Raw genomic sequence first — 20,045 nt, 5'->3', positions numbered from 1 at the left:
CCCCAGATTCATTTATATATACACAGGAATTTTCCATACAGCCTCAATGTATGGGTATCTATCAAAAAGTACTTAAATGTGCTTATATAGAAATTAACATTTAAGGAGTGTCAGACAAAGGATCAGCCCCTTACATATTGCTGCCTCTTTGTATAAGACAAAGAAAATGTTTTTGTTTGTTCTCCAGCTGCTATCTTTTTTGGAACACCAGGGAAGTCCCATAATAAGTTTTTTTTTTAAAGGAAAATGTTTTTATCTGTGCTATGTTATTAGTTTCCACTGTGTTTTGGGAAATAAGAATTTGACCACTTTCCTAAAATATAGCTTTGATTTCACTACTCCTTGGATGAATTCTAGTTTGACACAGAATTCATCCAAACCCTCTTCTCTTCTAAGTTTAGCTCAAAACTCAACTTCTTTCAAGAACATGTCTCCTACCAGTTGAGAAGATGCAGTAAATGCAACTGGATTCTTTTTTATTTTTCATATATAATGCTGAAACTCTCTTGCTGGTTTTTAGGTAGATTGGTTTATAGAAGTCACACTGGGACACCTACTATAGAGCTGTAATTTTACTTTGTATAGTCAGAGAACTGCATAGTGTCCTTTAAAACATTATACACATGCATGGACACAGTGCTCCTTGATATGTATTATAATAGAATAACTTCAGTGATAAACTGTATTAATGTACTAAAAAGGCATAATTCATAGGCTGAAACTTTCATTGATATATGCTCTAATTTTTCAGTAGTGTCATTAAAAATAAAGATTTCAAAGTATAAAAACTATCATCTATAATAAAACTATTACAGATGTCTTTCTAAATTTAAGATAATGATGCCACAGAATAATTGAAAAGAAAACACAGAAATCATCTGGCCCTGCCTCTTATCTTCAGAAACTTGAAGGCTTAAATCCACTAAGATAAATTGTTAAGAAAACAGATATATAAAGCCAGCCCATTCCAAGGACATATGTGCAGGGAACAAACACATAGAGCAGTTTTTCCCTTCAAACATGAGCCTTCTTATTTATGTGTGTATGTTTGTTTGTTGCTCAGTAATACACCACACTTATTTATTATCTTTTCATTCTACCCTTTGACCTCCTTCACCCATCTCTCCTGCCCTCTACTCCTCACCTCTGGCAACTACCAGTCTTGTTTTCAGTATCTATGAGCTTTCTGCCCCCCTCAAAGATTCCACATATAAGAGAGATGATATGGCCTTCTCTTTTATTAACTGAACCTTTGATCTCATATTAAAGTAGGTTAATTTTCCTTTCAATTATAATTCCACACTTACAAGCAAGTCATGTGTCTCTGACAAATGTGTAGCAAGGGGCAGAGGGGAGTGAACTATTTTGGATTACTGAGATTTGGGGAGGCCAGGCTGCACATCTAATGTACTATGTATTAATATGATTAGCAAAGCAGAAGAGAGCAGACTGTAGGGAAGGAAAATAACCAGACAGGTTTAAAAACCTTTTTCCTGGGAACATGGGTGAATAGGCAAATAAGCAAGAACTCTGCCAAAGCAGTTTTCAGGGGAGCTTCAGAAAATCACGTCCTATCTTATCAACCCATCCATCTACCCATTCATTTAACAAATATTACTGAACATATATAGGAAACCTGATACCATGCTAGATGCTGAGGCTACAATGGTGGGCAAGTCAGTCACAGCACTTATGGTCTAGTGGATTATACTGATAATTTAAAAAGCAATTATAAAGCAGTGAGATAAGAGGTGAGAGAGGTATAAACATTACAGAAGGTTTTCTATTGAGATAAGCCATAACTGTCTTCTGATTCTCTATTTATTTATATAAAAGGTGCCAGCTAGTTATCCTGCTTGAGATGATGATGACAGGGTTTAAAGAATATCTATGATACTGTTTATTTGCTATTTTTAAAGGACAGTAAGAACAGCAGCAAAAGTCTCTGGGCTTGAGACACTTAGTTTAGGACTCCACACACGTTCGCAGGGCTTTGGTGGATAGTTCTAAAACACTGGCAGGAGAAGATGACGTAGAGAGTGGTGAACGGTCTTTACAACCTGTCTGAAAACACACAGTAGATTGATTTATAGGATAAATGTAAGAGTCCACAAAGGCAAGGAAGGAAAGGATGCTGGGCATGATCAGAAAAGTACTCTAGATGTCAGAAAAGTGGCTTTAAAAACTTTAGTGAACACATACCCATAATCCTTAAATTTCCATTTTCAAAGGGAAAATAGTCAAGAGGACTCAAAAGAATGAAATTCTGATGCAATAATCACAAAGGATCCTACAAAGAAATTAGTGAACACCACCAATAAAATGAACTAAAGGAGGCCTGACTGAAGCAGGGTTAATGTAAATCACTAGTTGGCCAAATACAGCCCTATGTAGTGGGACCCTACGGTCCTGTGTAGCAGGTGTTATCAGCATCAGATACAGAAACCAAGGCACAGGAAACTTGCCTAAGACCAAATAATAAAGTTCTAGAGTCAGACTTGAACCCAGGCAGACTGGTTCCATATCCCTGTTTCTACCTCCTGTCCTATCTACTTCCAGTTTGGGATGATGAAGGATGGGAGGGAGGGAGGCAGACAATATAAGCAGTGAGATCTGTGGGATCTTCTTCCTTTTAAGACAATTAAAATTTTTTTTTATACCTTTTCTCTTTCTTCTCTACTTATCGCTATTTACAACTAATAGTTTTAAGATCAGGCATCTCTCTACAAACTCTCTAAACAAAATAGAGGACATCATTTATACTTCCCACCAAAACAGTCTATGTCTATGAAATCTCTGCACACACCAGTGAATCCAAAATGCAAACTCTATTGCTGAATTCCCTTCATGAATTGAGGCAAACCCCATAACAACTGTTAACACATTAAAAAAGTCACTGGTTAGGGTCATATTTTCACATAGGGACATATGTTCACTATAAATAAATATTTTAGGCTTTGCAGTCCATTGGGTATCTGTTGAATGACTCAACTCTGCCAATACAGCATGAAAGCATCCATAGACAATGCAGAAGTAAATGAGCATGTCTGTGTTTCAATAACCTGTGATAGACACAAATTTAAATTTCATGTAACTTTCAAGTGTCATAAAAATATTTGTCTTTTAAAATTTTTTCTTCAACCCTTTAAAAACATAAAAGTTGTTCTTGGGTTTGGGGCCATACATAAACAGGTGGCAGACTGCAGTTTGCCAACTCCTAACATTTACCATTAACCCTGCTTCAATTAAGCCTCTTTAGTTGATTTTATTGATGGTGCTTGCTTGATGCATTGTTGTTAACAAACATAGATGATTGGTTTCCTAGAAAGAGCCTTCCCGCAGTTATTACTCTTCTCTAAACTCTCAGGCCCAAAGATGTCTGAGGATTAGACTTATTCTCACAAAAGATTATCCTCATAAAAGATTTATAAACAAGAATCTAATAAATGAACTTGTAAGCTCTATTATTGACTATGATTCAAATTCCCCATTTTACAAATACCTGTGACATTGAAGATAATTCAAGGAAGTTTCCTTAAACAAAACATTTAAGAGTACATGCTATACAGGCATATAAAAGTTTCTCTATATTTAAGGATCATACTTGTTTCTGGGGCAGAACTTGTAAAAGATTCAGGTTCATTCACTGGCGCAGGACTGTCCTCGAAAGCCGTGTTTCCTGGCTCTGCTGCTTTGTGGTCCTGAGACTGGTCGAAACCTTCATAGCGTCCCGCTTGGGAGGTGCGGTTCATACACATGAGTGATATGCCAGCTATCACAATGCTGCAGGACAGGGCAACTGCCGTGATGATCATCTGTCAACATTGCAAAGAGATGTCAGGCCACTATTCACAATCCCAGCTTGATAATCTTCGTAGATGACTTAAGGGCACTTTTTTGGTGGAAAACGCATTATCTCGATAGCTATAAATGCTCTATAACAGTGGTTCTTAAAAAAGAGGAAGAATATGGAAGGAATGTAAAGTACTTACAGAGAAATTAGGGCTTGTCTCTAATCAAATGAGATGTTTAAGTGTTCTTTTCACTATGTATCATGTCGTTGGTTTACTCTACAAGCAATCTAAAGTAAATGACAGTGATAGTTGCTCAGTTGTGTTCGACTCTTTATGATCACACGAACTGTAGCCTGCCAGGCTCCTCTGTCCATGAAATTCTTCCAGCAAGAATACTGGAGTGGGTAGCCATTCTCTTCTCCAGAGGATCTTCCTGACCTAGGGATCAAACCTGGGTCTCCCGCACTGCAGGGAGATTCTTTACTGTCTGAGCACTTACAGACTTTTTCTTCACATCAGAGTTTTCGTTTGCTGTAATACATAGCTCAAGTGTACTTCAACTAGAGACCTTATTATGGTGATAATACTAAAGATAAGTACTTACAGCTAATACTTATAATCTTCAGCTAAAAAAGACATATGTGTTAGTTGCTCAGTTGTGTCTGATTCTTTGTAAGTCCATGGACTGTAGCCCACCAGGTTCCAATGTCCATGGAATTCTCCAGGCAAGAATACTGGAGTGGGTTGCCATTCCCTTCTCCAGGGGATCTTTCTGACCCACGGATAGAACCTGAGTCTCCTGCATTGCAGGGAGATTCTTTACTATCTGAGCCACCAGTGAAACCCCAAAACAGACTTAGGTATGTAAAATCATTTTTGTTTTTTGCTTTTTAAATTTCATTTTCTTTTTTATAGACATGTCAAAATATTAATCACATTTTGAGGTGTAAGTTAACAAAGTGACATAGGATCACCAGTGTGATATTGGAATAAATTTTCAAAATTAATTTCAATGTAAGTATAGCAAAACACATTAAGCAGCTAAAAAGAGACATTCTCAAGAACTGAACTGTCAATAAACTCTTCTCACCTGCTCTTTTCCATAAAAGAAGGCTGAGTCAATGCTTTCTCCATCATGTTTTCCAGTTATCAAAAGAACACCAACAAGGAGAGCAGGAATCCTACAATAATGAGAGTTTAGAGAGAAAGAGAGAGAATGAATAGTAACTGTGTATGTGGGACCAGGTAAGCAAACAGAAAGCTACCAACTTACCCCCAGCCAGATATTATGATGATTCCAACAGGAATTTGTACCCTTTCTCTCTTTTTCAAAAGAAACAAAGAAATTGCTAGAAGGCCTAAGAATAAGAAATAGAGATTAAAAGACAGGTGATTACTCTCAATGTTGATCAGACTTCACGGAACTTTAACCAAGCTTATTTCAATAGTAGTCTGTAGTTCTTGCCCTAGAATTTACTCCTTCTAAATAAATGCTTTTCCCAATATTTTGAAGCAAGTTTTCTTAATTCAAAATCATTTGTTTTCCCTCCTATATTGCCTCTTTACTAAAATCTCCTTGTTTCATACATGAGGATTTTTTCAAAAAGCCCAAATCATTTTGTTCTTTTGACTCACGTGTTTGGAATTGAAGTATATTTGCGGGGAAAAAACAAAAAATTTTTTTAACTGGATACAGAACAATTCTAAAAATAAAAACACCCCCGGTTCTGCTGTTTCTAAGAAAGTATAGGCAATTCTCACAAAGGTTTGTTTTTGGAAAACTCACCAAGTCTAAATGATGGGCCTTAATATAAACTTAATACAGAAACAAATGTTTTAAACATTTGGACAGATGTTTTAAAACAAATATTTCATGAGCTTTCCTTATACTTTATACCCAATTATTTATAGAAGTAACACCTTATTTAATAAATTTTACACAGCTATAGAAGCTTAGAACTTTAGGGTTGGCAGGGACCACTGTCTTAAATCAATGCCTTTATATTATAGCTGTGTAAACAACAGTTTGCCCAAGCCACACAGCCAGCAGAGGGCAGAGCAAGACTAGAAACCCAGTCTTCTGACAGAAGCTCTGTTCAGTGCTTCTAAAACTCAAGTCTGTTGACCCATAGGGATCTAGAAATTTCTATGAGAAATGTTAGGTCTTTTTGGTTTATTTGCAGTGGTAACCATCTGGGTGACCATCTTATAACCAAAGCACACTCTCATTATTTCAGGGTTTATATCTGGTTTTATATGAAGTTTGAGCCAAGTGAAGGCCAAATGACACCACAACACAGTTCAAATCAACGTTCTGTGGTAGTCTGAAGAGGGAAAAGCAGTGAGATAACCTGGTCATAAACCCACACATCAAAGTAAAGGTAGGCCAAAAAAAAACACCCCAAAAACCCCTACCAGAGAAGTGAGTTCAATTTTACATTTCAAGCTGTGATTCAGATTAGCAAAATAAGATCCTTTGTCATGTCAATTGATGTTGCTAATTACTTACTGAGCTTGTACTTTTGTCTAAATCTAATGAATTAGCTTTGGCTTTAAAATTGTATATTAGCTGTCTATAATGTCCAACCAGCTGATGCAAAGAGCTGACTCACGGGAAAAGACCCTGACGTTGGGAAAGATTGAGGGCAGGAGGAGAAGGGCGTGACAGAGGATAAAATGGTTGGATGGCATCACTGACTCAATGGACATGAGTTTGAGCAAACTCTGGGAGATAGTGAAGGACAGGGAAGTCTGGAGTGCTGGGGTTCATGGGGTAACAAAGAGTCGGACACGACTTAGCAACTGAACAACAAGGAATTCACACCTAGGTTTAAGATTATACAGATTAAGTAACACTGTGCTAGCAACAATACAAATCAACACTGAGCTCCTTGAGAACTGTTTTTCTGTATAGGGGACCCACTCAGTTCTCAAGTTCAAGAGATACGATCATACCAGTGCTTCTCCCAATGCATTTGTACCCTCTATTGTTTCAGGTTTAAGGTGCCAGGGAAACAAGCAACCAATCACAAAGGAGTGCCAACTGTGTAACAATAGTGAGGGGACTCATGAAAATTCTAATGTTTATCATTTTATTCCTGCCTTGTGAAAATATAACAGTCTAGGCCTGGATGTCTCACTGATGAAGCTGTGAGAGCTCTTGCCTGAATCAGCTAAACTCTTTGGGCCTTATTTTCCGCATTTGCAAAATCAAAGATTTAAACTAGACTGGTGTTCCCAAAAGCAAGAAGACTGTAGTTGGCACAAGGATGAACTTTTTTTTTTTTACTAATTATGTTTAACACATACTTGAAAAAATTTTAACTAACACATAAAACCTGGGGTTTTACTGAGGTAAGGCTAAATTTGTAATGTTAAAGTTAAAAAAATAAGTTAATTTTAAGGGGGAAAGAAAGGACAAGTGGTATGCAGATATGGCAAAATTCATGAGGATGGTTTGCAAATGAATAAAACTGAAAATGGCTGAACAAAATGATTTTAAATGACCTTTTAGATCCAAAATTTTGTTATAATAATCTCAAGGTTAAAGGGCACCTTCATCGGGGTCAGGAAATTCAGAGCAGCTTCTTTGGAGATTTTGGTATTCATGCTTGAAGAGGACTTCAGAGAAACTTGGGGCTTTCTGATAAACTGAGCTCTTTACTGCTGTCTTATTCTGAGTATAATTTAACCTTAATAAACCTAAGTATTAGAGATCAAGTTGTTTCCTCTGTATTTGGAAATAATCTCTAGGCTCTTTTAACTGGACAGCTCATGAAAACTCTTACACCATGCAAGGTGTACTTGCCTTTAAAAAAGTACAAACCTCCTGTTTGCACTGAATTCATTTTGTAATTCCTCACCGCATTGTTGCTTCACTTCAAAAAGCTGTTGACTTAGATGGGTCCTGCTTTTGATCCTGAAGGCATGAAATCAAAGGCCTATTCCCTCCAGCCACTTCCCGACACCTGCCTCCTAACAGTGGCTATAACTAGCACAAGTCTACAATTTCCTTTTATGTGCCGTTTTACAGGTTTGCATTTTTGGTATGACTACAAATCAGCCAGACTGACCGATTCACAGACATATCAGAATGCGTGCACCCAAATTAATGTTTTCCGTCAAATAAGCAGTGTGCTAAAACACTCTGAATATCCTTTTTGGAGCCAGTTGAAATGAAAAATAGTTTTTTCTTACTGACTATTCTTCTATTTCCATGCCCTTTTAATCACTTGTTTTTCTTGTTCTTGTATTACTGTTCTTCCCTCTACTTAGTAATACAGTTAAATTTGTTGAATGCCTACCACGTACCAGGCATAAATCCATACTTAATTTAGTTCTCAAAATAACCCTGTTAAGGTGCGATAATCCAAGCTTACACATAAGGAAACTGAGACTGCAAGTTAAGTCATTTGCTTAGGGCAGAATGATGATTATTGTTCATTCAGTTCAGCTGGGTTCTAAGTGCGCTCTGGTACACAGCTCACATCCTCATCCCCCTCTGCCCTTTCCTTCTCTCCCTACCTGCTTCCAGTGCTTGCACCCTCGATGGCTCAAAGGGGAGCTCTGTTGACTGTGGCCTAGAACCCAAGGCCCTGAGGACAAGGACCTGTGACTGGGAACCATCTGAGCCCAGGTGGAAACGGAGTGACTAGGAAGCAGCACTCAGCTTTGCAGGCTGCCTAGTTAGTGAGTACAGCTGCCTGAGCAGATTCCCCAATCCTGTACTGCGACACTTAAAACAGATCACTAGAAACTGGAACCTCAAGAGATGGAGGGGAGGGGACCCTAAATTTCTCCTCATGATCCAACTTACCTGTCCACAGGTAGGTGCTATAGAGGGAGCTGTACAGTAAGACAAAGACCAGAATTTGTCCAACAAAATTTTTTTCTTTAACAAAATTCCATATCATCATTCCAGCACAGACGATAGACTGAAGGAAAAAAAAAATGATAAAAAAAAAGTCAGTCATACTCACATGACTCACACTCATGTGTTTTATTCATAGCAACTATAATTATTCATTTAAAATTATTGCTGAGTAACGACTGCATTTTAGTTATACTAAATGCAAGGTTTTTATGATTAAAAACCTTTTTATACAGCACCTTTAACAATGTACATATTTAATTGAAACAGATAATGACAACATTCTAAATCCTAAGCTTATATTTAGTACAGGTTTACAGAGAAAATGCTAAACTTCTTTCCAGTATAATTTGAGACATGCAAAGATTTAGCTAGAAAAGTAATAAGAAAGTTAGATTTTTAATAATTCAATTACTTCTATTAAAAAATGCAAAGTTATCACCAAATATCATTACATTACAGTTGTCTTTTTGTATCCATGGAGGATTGGTTCTAGGACCCCTCCTTATCCCTTGACAGATGATACCAAAATCCAAGGATACTCAAGTTCCTTATACAAAATTCTATACTATTTGCATACAACCTATGTACATCTTCCTGTATACTTAAAAAAATTTTAATTGAAGGATAATTCCTTTACAGAATTTTGTTGTTTTCTGCCAAATATCAACATGAATCAGCCATAGGTACACAGATGTCCTCTCCCTCCTGAACCTCCGTCCCAGCTTCCTCCCCATCCCACCTCTCTAGGTTGTTACATAGCCCCTGTTTGAGTTCCATGAGTTTCTGTACACTTTAAGTAACCTACAGATTATTTAGAATACCAAATACAATGTTAATGCTATGTAAATAGTTGTTGGCATATGGTAAATTCAAGTTTTGCTTTTTTGGAACTTCCTGGAAATTTTTCTTCTGAATATTTTCAATCTGTGGTTGGTTGAATCTGAGCATGTGGAACCTATGGATATGGAGGGCCAACTGTGTTAACCTCAGCTTTATATAGTGCAAGATCCAATGCAATATTTAATAAATTATGAATAAATTAATTATGATCAAATTGCAACAACTGATTGCATTTGGTAAAAAAGACTTTGATTTTATAACTGGAAAAACCCAACGAAGAAATTTTCTCCTCTATAGCAGTATCAGTTCAGTTCAGTCGTTCAGTCGTGTCCGACTCTTTGTGACCCCATGAACTGCAGCACACCAGGCCTCCCTGTCCATCACCAACTCCCAGAGTCCACCCAAACCCATGTCCATCAAGTCGATGATGCCATCCAACCATCTCATCCTCTGTCGTCCCCTTCTCCTCCTGCCCTCAATCTTTCCCAGCATCAGGGTCTTTTCCAATCAGCCAGCTCTTCGCATATAATCAATGAGAAAAACATAGCTTTAATTATCTGTAGGTTTACTAACCTGAGCGATGAGTAAATTAGTTGTAAGCATATGAGGAAGCTGTTTATATTTCTTGCTCAAAAGAAGAATAGCCAAAGACCAGATCTTAAAGACAGAGTTTCAAAAGTTATTCAGGTTTCTTAATCTTTATAACTACTTATTAATTACTAATTTTTATTTTTAATTAGTAATTACTTATTAGACTCTTTAAAGAATTCTTTTATCCTGGTTCAAAAAGGAACTGCAATATTTTATTTATTTTAACCTTAGTTCCCAAAAGGGTATTAAGGTAAACTAATATTCAAAGTAAAATAAAAAGCATGGGGAGAACCTATGGTAAATTAACTCCAAAAATGACAGTTTTCAAGAACTAATGCCTTGACCAGGACCATGTTTCAACTTTCCCTACCTTTGGTGGCTGGGGTGGGACATAGGTTCACAGCCAACTATTCAGGAAAAGAGATTAGTGGAAGATGAATTATAATGCACTACCATAAATTTTCCCTTTTTGATTCTACCATATTGGCTCATGAGGTATCTAAATTCCAGGCTATCTTACTTCCAACAATACATGTCACCCTCCTTAAGATGAATTTTCCTGCATTCTTTACATTTAGAAAGATACATAACAGTTACCTAAATATGCTATTTGGTTTCCTTCTTTCTTCTCACCTCATTGTCAATCAAAAGTTATGTTGTCTCTCCCCCCTCCACCAAACTGCCCTCTTATCTATGGGCATAGATTTTAAGAATATGTAACAGAAGCAAAGTTTCTTAAAAATAATATTAATCACACATGTATTTGTTGCCAATGTATATATTCATCCTTATCTCCTTTGACAGCAAATATTGTCTTTTTTTTAAAGCCAGAATACTATTTGAATTCAATAGGCACTCAATCTACAAGATACTCTAGTTGTCAAGTGTATAAGTATTTAATATGGGCTAGATATATTCAAAAGTTTCATTAACATTAAATGGGTGTTTGCTGTTAATCTCAAAGGTCCCTGACAAAAACACAGTTCTACAATAGCTAGTATCTGTATAGTGATTCACCATTTGCAGAATGCTTTTTTATATATTGTCTCATGTAATCCTTAAAACAAACCATGGAAATAGGTGAAGTTATTATCTCTATTTTATAGATGAGAAAACTGAAACTTACAGCAGTTAAGGTTACTCCACAGAGAAATACAGCTAGTTTGTGATAGGTGCATGCGTGCATGCTAAGTTGCTTCAATAGTCTCTGACTCTTTGTGACCCTATGGACTGTAGCCCACCAGGCTCCTCTGTCCATGGGGATTTTCCAGGCAGGAATACTGGAGTGGGTTGCCATGCCCTCCTCCAGGGGATCTTCCCGACCCAGGGATCGAACCCGTGTCTCTTATGTCTCCTGCATTGGCAGGTGGGTTCTTTACCACTGAGCCACCCAGGAAGCCCCAGTTTGTGACAGGACCAGGAGTCAAATCCAAGTCTGACTAAATCTCATGCCTTGTCTGTTATACAATTCTACCTCCCAAATGGAAAGGCAAAACTCAGAAGGCTGATTACATTTTATAGGCAGGCTTCGGTTTTCTCTATTGTACAAGAAATTAGGTTTTTATTCCCTAACTTTCTATTACCAAGCTATTTTCATATTCATTCTGTGATTTTCATTCATTTTTATACTGAATCATACTTACCAAGGAGACCAGGCTGATAATACTTATATCAAAACTAACATTCTGGATGGCATATGCCAATGGCTTAGGATCCATGGTGGGAAAAGTCAGTAACCAGGCAGAAACATACATGATCGGTGCAGACACAAATGTGCTTATTACCATCCCTGAGGTTATCTGCCAAAATGAAATCAAATTGAGGAAGAGTCACAGACTCAAACAATTTACATAAACTTTAACCACAGCACACTAAGGCATTCTAAAATAAAAGCAAGAGTCAATAAAATCATAGAATCCAACATGTTATCAAAGAGCATATTCCCCTTTTCTGAGCGTTCTTAAAGAAACACAGTTAAGTTCCTTTGGCTCCTCTTTTAATTCATGCTCAATTTATATATGCATATAACAAATGCTAGAAATCTCACAGCTGATGGTTATCGTCTAGGTTCTTCAAAGTAAATCATATTAATGATCTACTTAAACTGATGACCAGTTTCTTTCCATACTGTTTGATAAACTATAGGGCAAAAAAAGCAATTTCAAAAAGAGAAAAATTACCATGCAAACATTCTACTGATTAAATAATGGAACTAATGGAACTTCAGTGAAATGTTGTTTTCAAAAACATCTTCTCTAATGCTGTAGATAACATATCCAGTATGCTTGGACACTAGTTGGTGTTAACCAATTTAACTATTTATTGCAGTTGATTATGTGGTGTTTTGCATCTGGTGGCTGGATTATCAATGAATGAAACAGAGTTTTCTCCCTCAAATTTCAAAAATTACCCTTCTATAAATAACCTTCAGGCTTAACTATAATTACAGCATTAAAATACTTGAAGCTAAAAAGATGAATGAAAAAATTCATGGCTGATTAAAGATCCCAGATTAAATAACTCTATTGTTACATGATGCCTCTTTATTTACAATGAGGCAGTTTCCAGATATGAAATTCTCATAAAATAATGTAGATTTCTGTGTTTCAAAAATTCATTTTCTACTAACCAAACAATCAAACTTAGCAAGAAATATATACATACAATCTCTACTTCCATGTTGAACTGTGTTGCAAAGATAGCCACTCCTGGTGCTACAGGAAAGACACCATACAAAAATGCGTAATTTGATAAACTTGTGTGGTTTACTACATTGTCGTCCTTGTCCAAGAGTTCCACCATTTCTCTGCACAGAAGTGGCAGCACCAGGCTGAAGAAACAAGAAATGCATCATTTGCTTGATATCAAAGCATGCTGGTGCCCAAGTAATAAATTGCTCTAGTGAATTTGGCATTAGGTTATTCTTCTTCTGCCCAGAAGGTATCATTTTATTCAAAGAATCAAATATTCAACTTGGAGCTACTTAAAGTAAAACAATATTCTTTAAACATCAGGAATTAGGAGGAAAAGAAACTCAGATTGTTTGTGTTCTATGAATAATTTTCTTGCAAAAAATTTATAAAATGTTGCAATTATACTGCTGTTACTTGCTTTCCATATTCACTGCAATGTTAAAAATTTAAAAAAGACTCACAATCTGAGTAAACTTGTTTAAAAGAAAATTACTAAACATTTTTTTGGGGAAAAAAAAACAGCTGACTCTTATTATGATCAGGGTTTTAAATGGTTCAGGTAATAACAATGATACTAGGTAGATTCTAAAAGACAGTAGAGAAATAGGTATCTTACAATTAGTTTTTTATCTTTGTAAAGAAGAGATTTAGCAAAGGGAACTGTAATAACTGAGGTAGAGCAGAAGCTAGTTAAATTCAAATCTGGTGAAGAGTCAATTATGAAACAAATCCTTCAGGATTCCATAGAAAGAGCATATCAAAAGTAAGTGAATTAAAGCAGCTTTCCTTTAAAAAGAACAAAACCAAGGTTAATATTGTCACAGCAGCACCTACATAGATGCTCTCAGATGGAGTCAAGAACCACTTTTATGTATTTTTATAATTAAAAGAAGAAATTATTAAATAGGAATCATAGAACCAGAAAAATTTTTTTTAATTAGAATGTTTAAATATTTATAAGTAATGGTTGGTAATCACTGTCATTGTCAGAACCGTATTTACTATTGTGGCAAAACTAAATATTACTTTATTTCCAAGAGCATAACACCACTATAAATAATCTTCAGAATTTATATTCATTTTTATTATTTTGAAAATATAGATACTATTTCATATTGCACAGTTCTCATTAATTTAATTGTCTACAGAGGAGCTAAATTCAATAGTTAAATATGCCCCAAGTGCCTTGGGATCATCTCATGGTAAAATTATGTCACCTACACCAGGAAGTATAACTCCATGGCTAAAGAGCTAAAGAGGCTGAAGAACTATTAACTAAGGAGCTAAGAACTTTTCATTTGCAGGTTAGGATCAGATGGTTGATAATAATCAATACTACTGACTTATCTATATTTAGAAAATGTAACCACCTTCAGAATTTTAGAATATTTCCCCTAAATTCATGAAATAAAGTTGTATGTTCAAAATTTTATTGCTTTCCTCATAGCCAAATCCCCGTGTTCAGCTACTTGGTCTTTTTATCATCTGCTCTGGGGAAGGATCAGGGGCAGGAGGAGAAGGGGATGACAGAGAATGAGATGACTGGATGGCATCACCGACTCGATGGACATGGGTTTGGGTAGACTCCGGGAGTTGGTGATGGACAGGGAGGCCTGGCGTGCTGCGATTCATGGGGTTGCAAAGAGTCGGACACGAATGAGCAACTGAACTGAACTGGAGAAGAAAATGGCAACCCACTCTAGTATTCTTGCCTGGACGGAGAAACCTGGTAGGCTACAGTCCATGGAGTCACAAAGAGTCGGATATGACTGAGTGGCTTCACCTTCATAGCCAATAGGATTTTAATAGATTTAGAATACTCAGAAATCCTGCAAAATTCCCTTAAAACTATGATCAAACTAGGACCTTGGAAGGTATTAGGTAAAATTACATAAAAGCTGAAGGAAAACCATAGCCTTTATCCTTTAACAGTAAAATGGAAAAAACAACCTGTACAGAAATGACTTTCCACAATCACCAATATCACATTTCCCTTTAAAACCATTCAATTAGGAGGGATTACTACTATTGAACTATTTAAAGGAGAAAATCCCAACAAACTGGATAAATAAAGTAAGGCTTTCACAAAGTATAATCCCCAAGTAAATAAGTGAAACTTACAGTTTAGCTGTGATGAGAAGAATTAGTACAACAAATGCTGACTTCTTTAGTTTCTTTATTTTTCCTACCATTGTAAGACCAAGATAAAATAGAGCTGATCCAGAAAAAGAATTTGCAAGTCCATCAAGAAAATTTTCCATATATTCAGGCACCTTTTGATCAAGAATAAAATTGAAGGCAATGCCAATGAAGACCATAAATACAATTGGGTTCTGTAACACACGCAAAAGTCCAAGTCCCAAAATTTTCACTTTGTTTTGAGAAGCATTCTGAGTGTCTTTCCATTTCTGAATTTCACAGAAGATAAATCCTATAGGGTTTAACATCATCAGAGATATTGGTGCCACTAAGTAAATGTACTGGAGATATTCTGGGTATGTTGTTTGATATAAAGCTTCAACTGCAAAATACAAGTTAAAAGTGATTTAAAAATGATTACCACAGAAATATATTAATAAATTATGTATATAATATGTTCCTTGCTTAATTATAACAATTGTACATTAACCTAAATGGTGTAGAATGACTTCATTAGCTTAGTTTTGGAAAAATATATTTTAGTAAAGCTGAAAAGGAAGAAAAACACACCATATTAAATGATATAGCTTATAAAGTGATAATCAGCTTAAAAAATTTTTAGTTAAACTCACTAATTTTTACTATGTAGAGGCTAAGACTAGTCTCAAGAAAGAGGCAGATTTGTACAGTTCTTAGAACAATTTAAAGTTAAAATCTACTAACCAAATGTTTAAGAAGTCATAGCACCAAGGTGGTTGTTGGTTCTCTTGAGAGGTAAGTTTCAATGAAGTGATGAGGCAGAAATCAGAGGATAGAGGAGAGAAACAGAGAAATGGAGGAGAGGGGAAGAGACAACAGACTGAAAAATGAGGACTGATGTGATGGAGTCCAAGCTATTTAGGAAAAGTAGTGAAGACAGGACATGGCTGACAGATAAAGAGCAGAGGGGTCAGAGACTGGAGATTCCCATGAAGTCCAAGTAGGAGCAGTTGGAAATTTAGGAGATCACAGGTGTCGGATAGTAAGCTACTGAATTTAGTGTTTCCCAATGGCTAGGTCCAGGATGTGGCTACAGGAGTTGGCGGCTAAAATAGAGTAGAGGAAAACATCATTGAAGGTGAGGAGGTCAAGGAACTGAGAGAGCAGAGAACTTGGTGGGTAGTTCACATGGATACTAATGTTAAACAAGATAATGGCAAAATGTGGGACTAGAGATGATGACAGAGAGCCAGATATTAGTCTTCAGTGAATGCGGAGTGACGAGAATGAGGTCAGCAGGTGACAACAATGAGGATGAGTGGTCTAGCAGGCAACAGGAACCTCAAAGAAGCAGTTTGTAAAGAAGGGCAGAGAATAGTGTATACACAGTGGCTGTGAGGATGCCAGTCCTGCCTACCCACTGCTCACGTGGTATGAAGGTGATGAGGAAATGGACAGCCTACCCTGGAGAGAAATGAACACCTTCAGGAAGGAAGACCAGTGAAAGTGCTGAAGAATTAGAGATGGTAAAGTGGACCCAAGAAATGTTTTGAGGGGGGATACAGTAAAGTCATGTTAATGTACATTTAACTATGCAAATTCAACTATGCTTTCTTAGGAAAACAAAAGCTTCAATTTTCTTTTTCATACAGCATGTCCCCAAGTACAAACTAATTACTTATTCACTGAAGAACAACGCTTGAGAAAGAATCTGGCTTTTAGACTTAAGAAAAATGGTACAATATACATGGAATATGTGTGCTGTATTTTGTGGGTTATTTGAGGGATTTTTCAGGGGTTCAATTGTACATGATGACTTTAGAGTCTAACCACTGTATAAGATGAGTCTCCTTGACTCATATGAGGGTTGGTGGCCTGGTCTTGGCTTGATCAGCACAACTTAAAGCCTTGCAGCTAGCAAACTGATCTCTAGGCACATTTTTGGCAATGAGTTCTGAAATTATTCAAACTAATATATAAAAAGGTTGACTCATAAATGATTTTCAAGTTGAGAGATAAAAAAGAGAACAGCCACAATCACTCACAATCACTTGCTTCATAAGAGAGGCAATCATGTGAAAAAATGTAAAAGATTAGGCTTCTCAATTTACATTAAGATAAAGTGACACAGGAAGGAAAATATATTTGTTTACTTACTCAGGATACGTAAGTTCAGTTAATGTCAAGTACATGTCCCATTGGTTATGTAACTGAATTATATAACCTTTAGAAGATCCTGTTCTCGTTAGCTAAAACCTACTTTTTATAAGATTCAATTCCCCTTTTTCCAGCAAAGCACATACAGAGGTCTCTAATATCTCTGAAATGCAGTGGTTAAACAAAACACATTTGATTACCTGAAATTTCACAAATTCTTTCCCCTGATTTCCAAATTAGATATACTAGATCTATAACTCAGTGGCTTTCTTTCATGTTTCTAAAGTTTCACCTTTTAAGTTAAAAAAAAAATAAAAGCAGTACTTTTGATAACTATTTCTAGTTAGCTATAGTTTTGATTAGATAGTCTAACTCAAAGGGAAACCTTTCCACCCACCCCCCTCATTTTTAAAATAGAGTATATTTTAGAAAAGACTTGTGTTTTCAATCTGAGCTTAAGAATTTCCCCAAATAGCCAAAATAAAATTCATAAGGTTTTTCCTTTGAGAATGTAAAAGCACACAAGGTCCCTTAAGTTAATGCCTTTTTATAAAAAAAAAAAACAGAAATGTACTTTCCTGGTACAGTAGCACTTAATCACCATCATATGATGGACTTCAGGTTGTTTTAAAAGTTCAAAGCAAATATGAGCAACAGTCTATTATCTAGGTCTAGCCAATCACCTGGAGAAGGAAATGGCAACCCACTCCAGTACTCTTGCCTGGAAAATCCCATGGACGGAGGAGCCTGGTAGGCTGCAGTCCATGGGGTCGCTAAGAGTCGGACGTGACTGAGCGACCTCACTTTCACTTTTCACTTTCACTCATTGGAGAAGGAAATGGCAACCCACTCCAGTGTTCTTGCCTGGAGAATCCCAAGGACGGGGGAGCCTGGTGGGCTGCCGTCTATGGGATCACAGAGAGTCGGACACGACTGAAGTGACTTAGCAGCAGCAGCAGCAGCCAATCACCAAATACTTTCTTCTTTTGCATGATCTTTTGTATTTGATTCCTACATGGAATCTTAATTCCGACTACTCCCACTTGTTAAAAATCTCAAAACTGGACTTCCATGTAAGTCCAGTGGTTAAGACTTCACCTTCCAATGCAGGAAGTGTGGGTTCAACTCCTGGTCAGGGAGCTAAGATCCCATATGCCTTGTGGCTAAAAAACAAAACATAAAGCTGAAGCAATACTGTAACAAATTGAACAAAGACTTTAAAAATGATCCACATCAAAAAAGAAAATCTCAAAACTGGGTTACCTACTGTTTACCAGCCTATATTCCTCTGGTTTTTCTTGACCATCCCCTTCTTCCACTTTATTTGCTATTGACAATGTAACCTAAATCTTAAATTTCAAAAATTAAGATTTCCCCACAGCTCTCCCCACCCATAAGACCATATATAAAATCTTTGACATTCATTGTCTAGTTGCCACAGTTGGTTCCTTATTTATCCAGCTCATCTTTCACTATACCTTAGTGCAAATCCTCCATCAGCCAATTTATATCATTGTTACACTGGATAAACACCAGGTTCATAATTACTAGTTCTATATGCTGATCATTATTCCTTAACATCTTGAAGTCTCTTCTTTCTTACCCAAATCTTGCCTACTATTTAAGGCCTATCTCAGGTACCACTTCTTCCACCAAGTCTTCAGTCTACATCATGGATATCCCCTTCCCTGGATGGCTCTGGTAACTTGTTTCATATCAGTGCCACCTCAACAAATTCTGAGTTGCTTGAAGGCATCATTTTATAACCCCCAGTCCCAGCAGACCACTAAGCAAATCTGAAACTACTTGCTGAATGGAATTAACATATCAGTGAATGTCAAAGGTTTCAGACAGACTATAAATGTATTTTGTAACATAGCAATTTATACCTAATTGTTATCCATGAACCCATTTCTTTTTATATCCAATGTTTTTCTTTTTTCATATTCTGAATATTTATAAAGCAGGTTATTATTGGGATATTTTAAGTCAGTTGAACGGGTATATGAAGGCAAAAGAAATACAGTCTAGTGGGAAAGCAAAAATGGAATAAATCCCTGTTAAATTACTAAAATAGGGTTCAATATGGGAATTTCAGTCCATTCTGCCATTCCTTTGCATAATGACTTAACATTTCATCTTCATCTATAAATAGGCAGCTCTATTCATTACCAATCTGAATACAGTTTTTCAAATCTGAAAAAAATGAAATTCAGTGACCCACATTAACAAATTAGATTTATAATCATTATATCAACTATTAAGTGCTAATTAATACTTAAAAATAAGGCTCTTGGGGGAGGGGAGAATCCCACTATGAGGAATTATTTTATAGCCTTGAAGAACTAAGAGACAAAATTAGCCACCCACTGTGCCTCCCATTTTGATTCCTGCAGGGTTTCAGTCCCTAGCAAATAACACAAAGACCCAGACAAGATCATTCTATTATTTAATGGCTTATAGTTAAATGCTTCATTTCCTTTCTGTTTACAGCTCAAGCACTAGAGCATAATTATGATTAGTCGGGGTGCTTATGCTATCAGCATTGTTTGAAGAATAAATTATAGGACTTAACTATGCCCCATTAGTATCTTTTAATGACAAAGGCAGGGAACCATTCTGATTTGCTGAGATCAACACTTCACCTCAGTAGATTCCTGGTTTCTTCTCATACTCAGATTTCTTAAGGTACCTTTGAAAAGAATTTTTTCTTAAAATAGCAAGCTTCCTTTTTTAGTCTGCAATAATGCAATGTAGTATTCTGTCACTTAAGTACAGATAAACCATTTTGATGCAGTTTTATAGACCTTTATAATTGTCATAGTATAGAGAAAAAGGAAACATGACTCTCCTTTGTCTTTAATCATTAACTTATCCCTCTTCTTCTGAGTAACCTGTAAATTGGACCAATGTTGCAGATCAAATGCAGTCTTGAAAAGGACACTTCCTTTAAGCTGTGATGCTTATCTGTGAACAAGA

At 36.4% G+C, this 20,045-nt stretch overlaps 1 protein-coding gene across 4 annotated transcripts in view; it reads right to left on the bottom strand.

Moving 5' to 3' along the window:
- GPR155 (G protein-coupled receptor 155) overlaps positions 1-20,045 on the bottom strand; it is a 42,221-nt gene that overhangs the window by 14,984 nt on the left and 7,192 nt on the right. For 3 of the 4 annotated variants that reach the window (XM_020889139.2, XM_020889131.2, XM_020889129.2), the window contains exons 3-10: positions 14,913-15,312; positions 12,763-12,928; positions 11,742-11,897; positions 10,081-10,164; positions 8,611-8,728; positions 5,068-5,152; positions 4,885-4,975; positions 3,605-3,815 (exon numbers count right to left, since the gene is read on the bottom strand). In XM_020889139.2, the coding sequence (XP_020744798.1) occupies positions 3,605-3,815; positions 4,885-4,975; positions 5,068-5,152; positions 8,611-8,728; positions 10,081-10,164; positions 11,742-11,897; positions 12,763-12,928; positions 14,913-15,312 (1,311 nt within the window). The remainder of the gene's footprint in view (positions 1-3,604; positions 3,816-4,884; positions 4,976-5,067; positions 5,153-8,610; positions 8,729-10,080; positions 10,165-11,741; positions 11,898-12,762; positions 12,929-14,912; positions 15,313-20,045) is intronic. The other variant, XM_070475997.1, reaches the window with a different exon arrangement.

Source organism: Odocoileus virginianus, chromosome 13 (assembly GCF_023699985.2).
Source record: "Odocoileus virginianus isolate 20LAN1187 ecotype Illinois chromosome 13, Ovbor_1.2, whole genome shotgun sequence".
Taxonomy (NCBI): Eukaryota; Metazoa; Chordata; class Mammalia; order Artiodactyla; family Cervidae; genus Odocoileus; species Odocoileus virginianus.
Note: the sequence above shows the minus strand (reverse complement) of the source record. Positions and strands in the feature narration are given on the sequence as shown.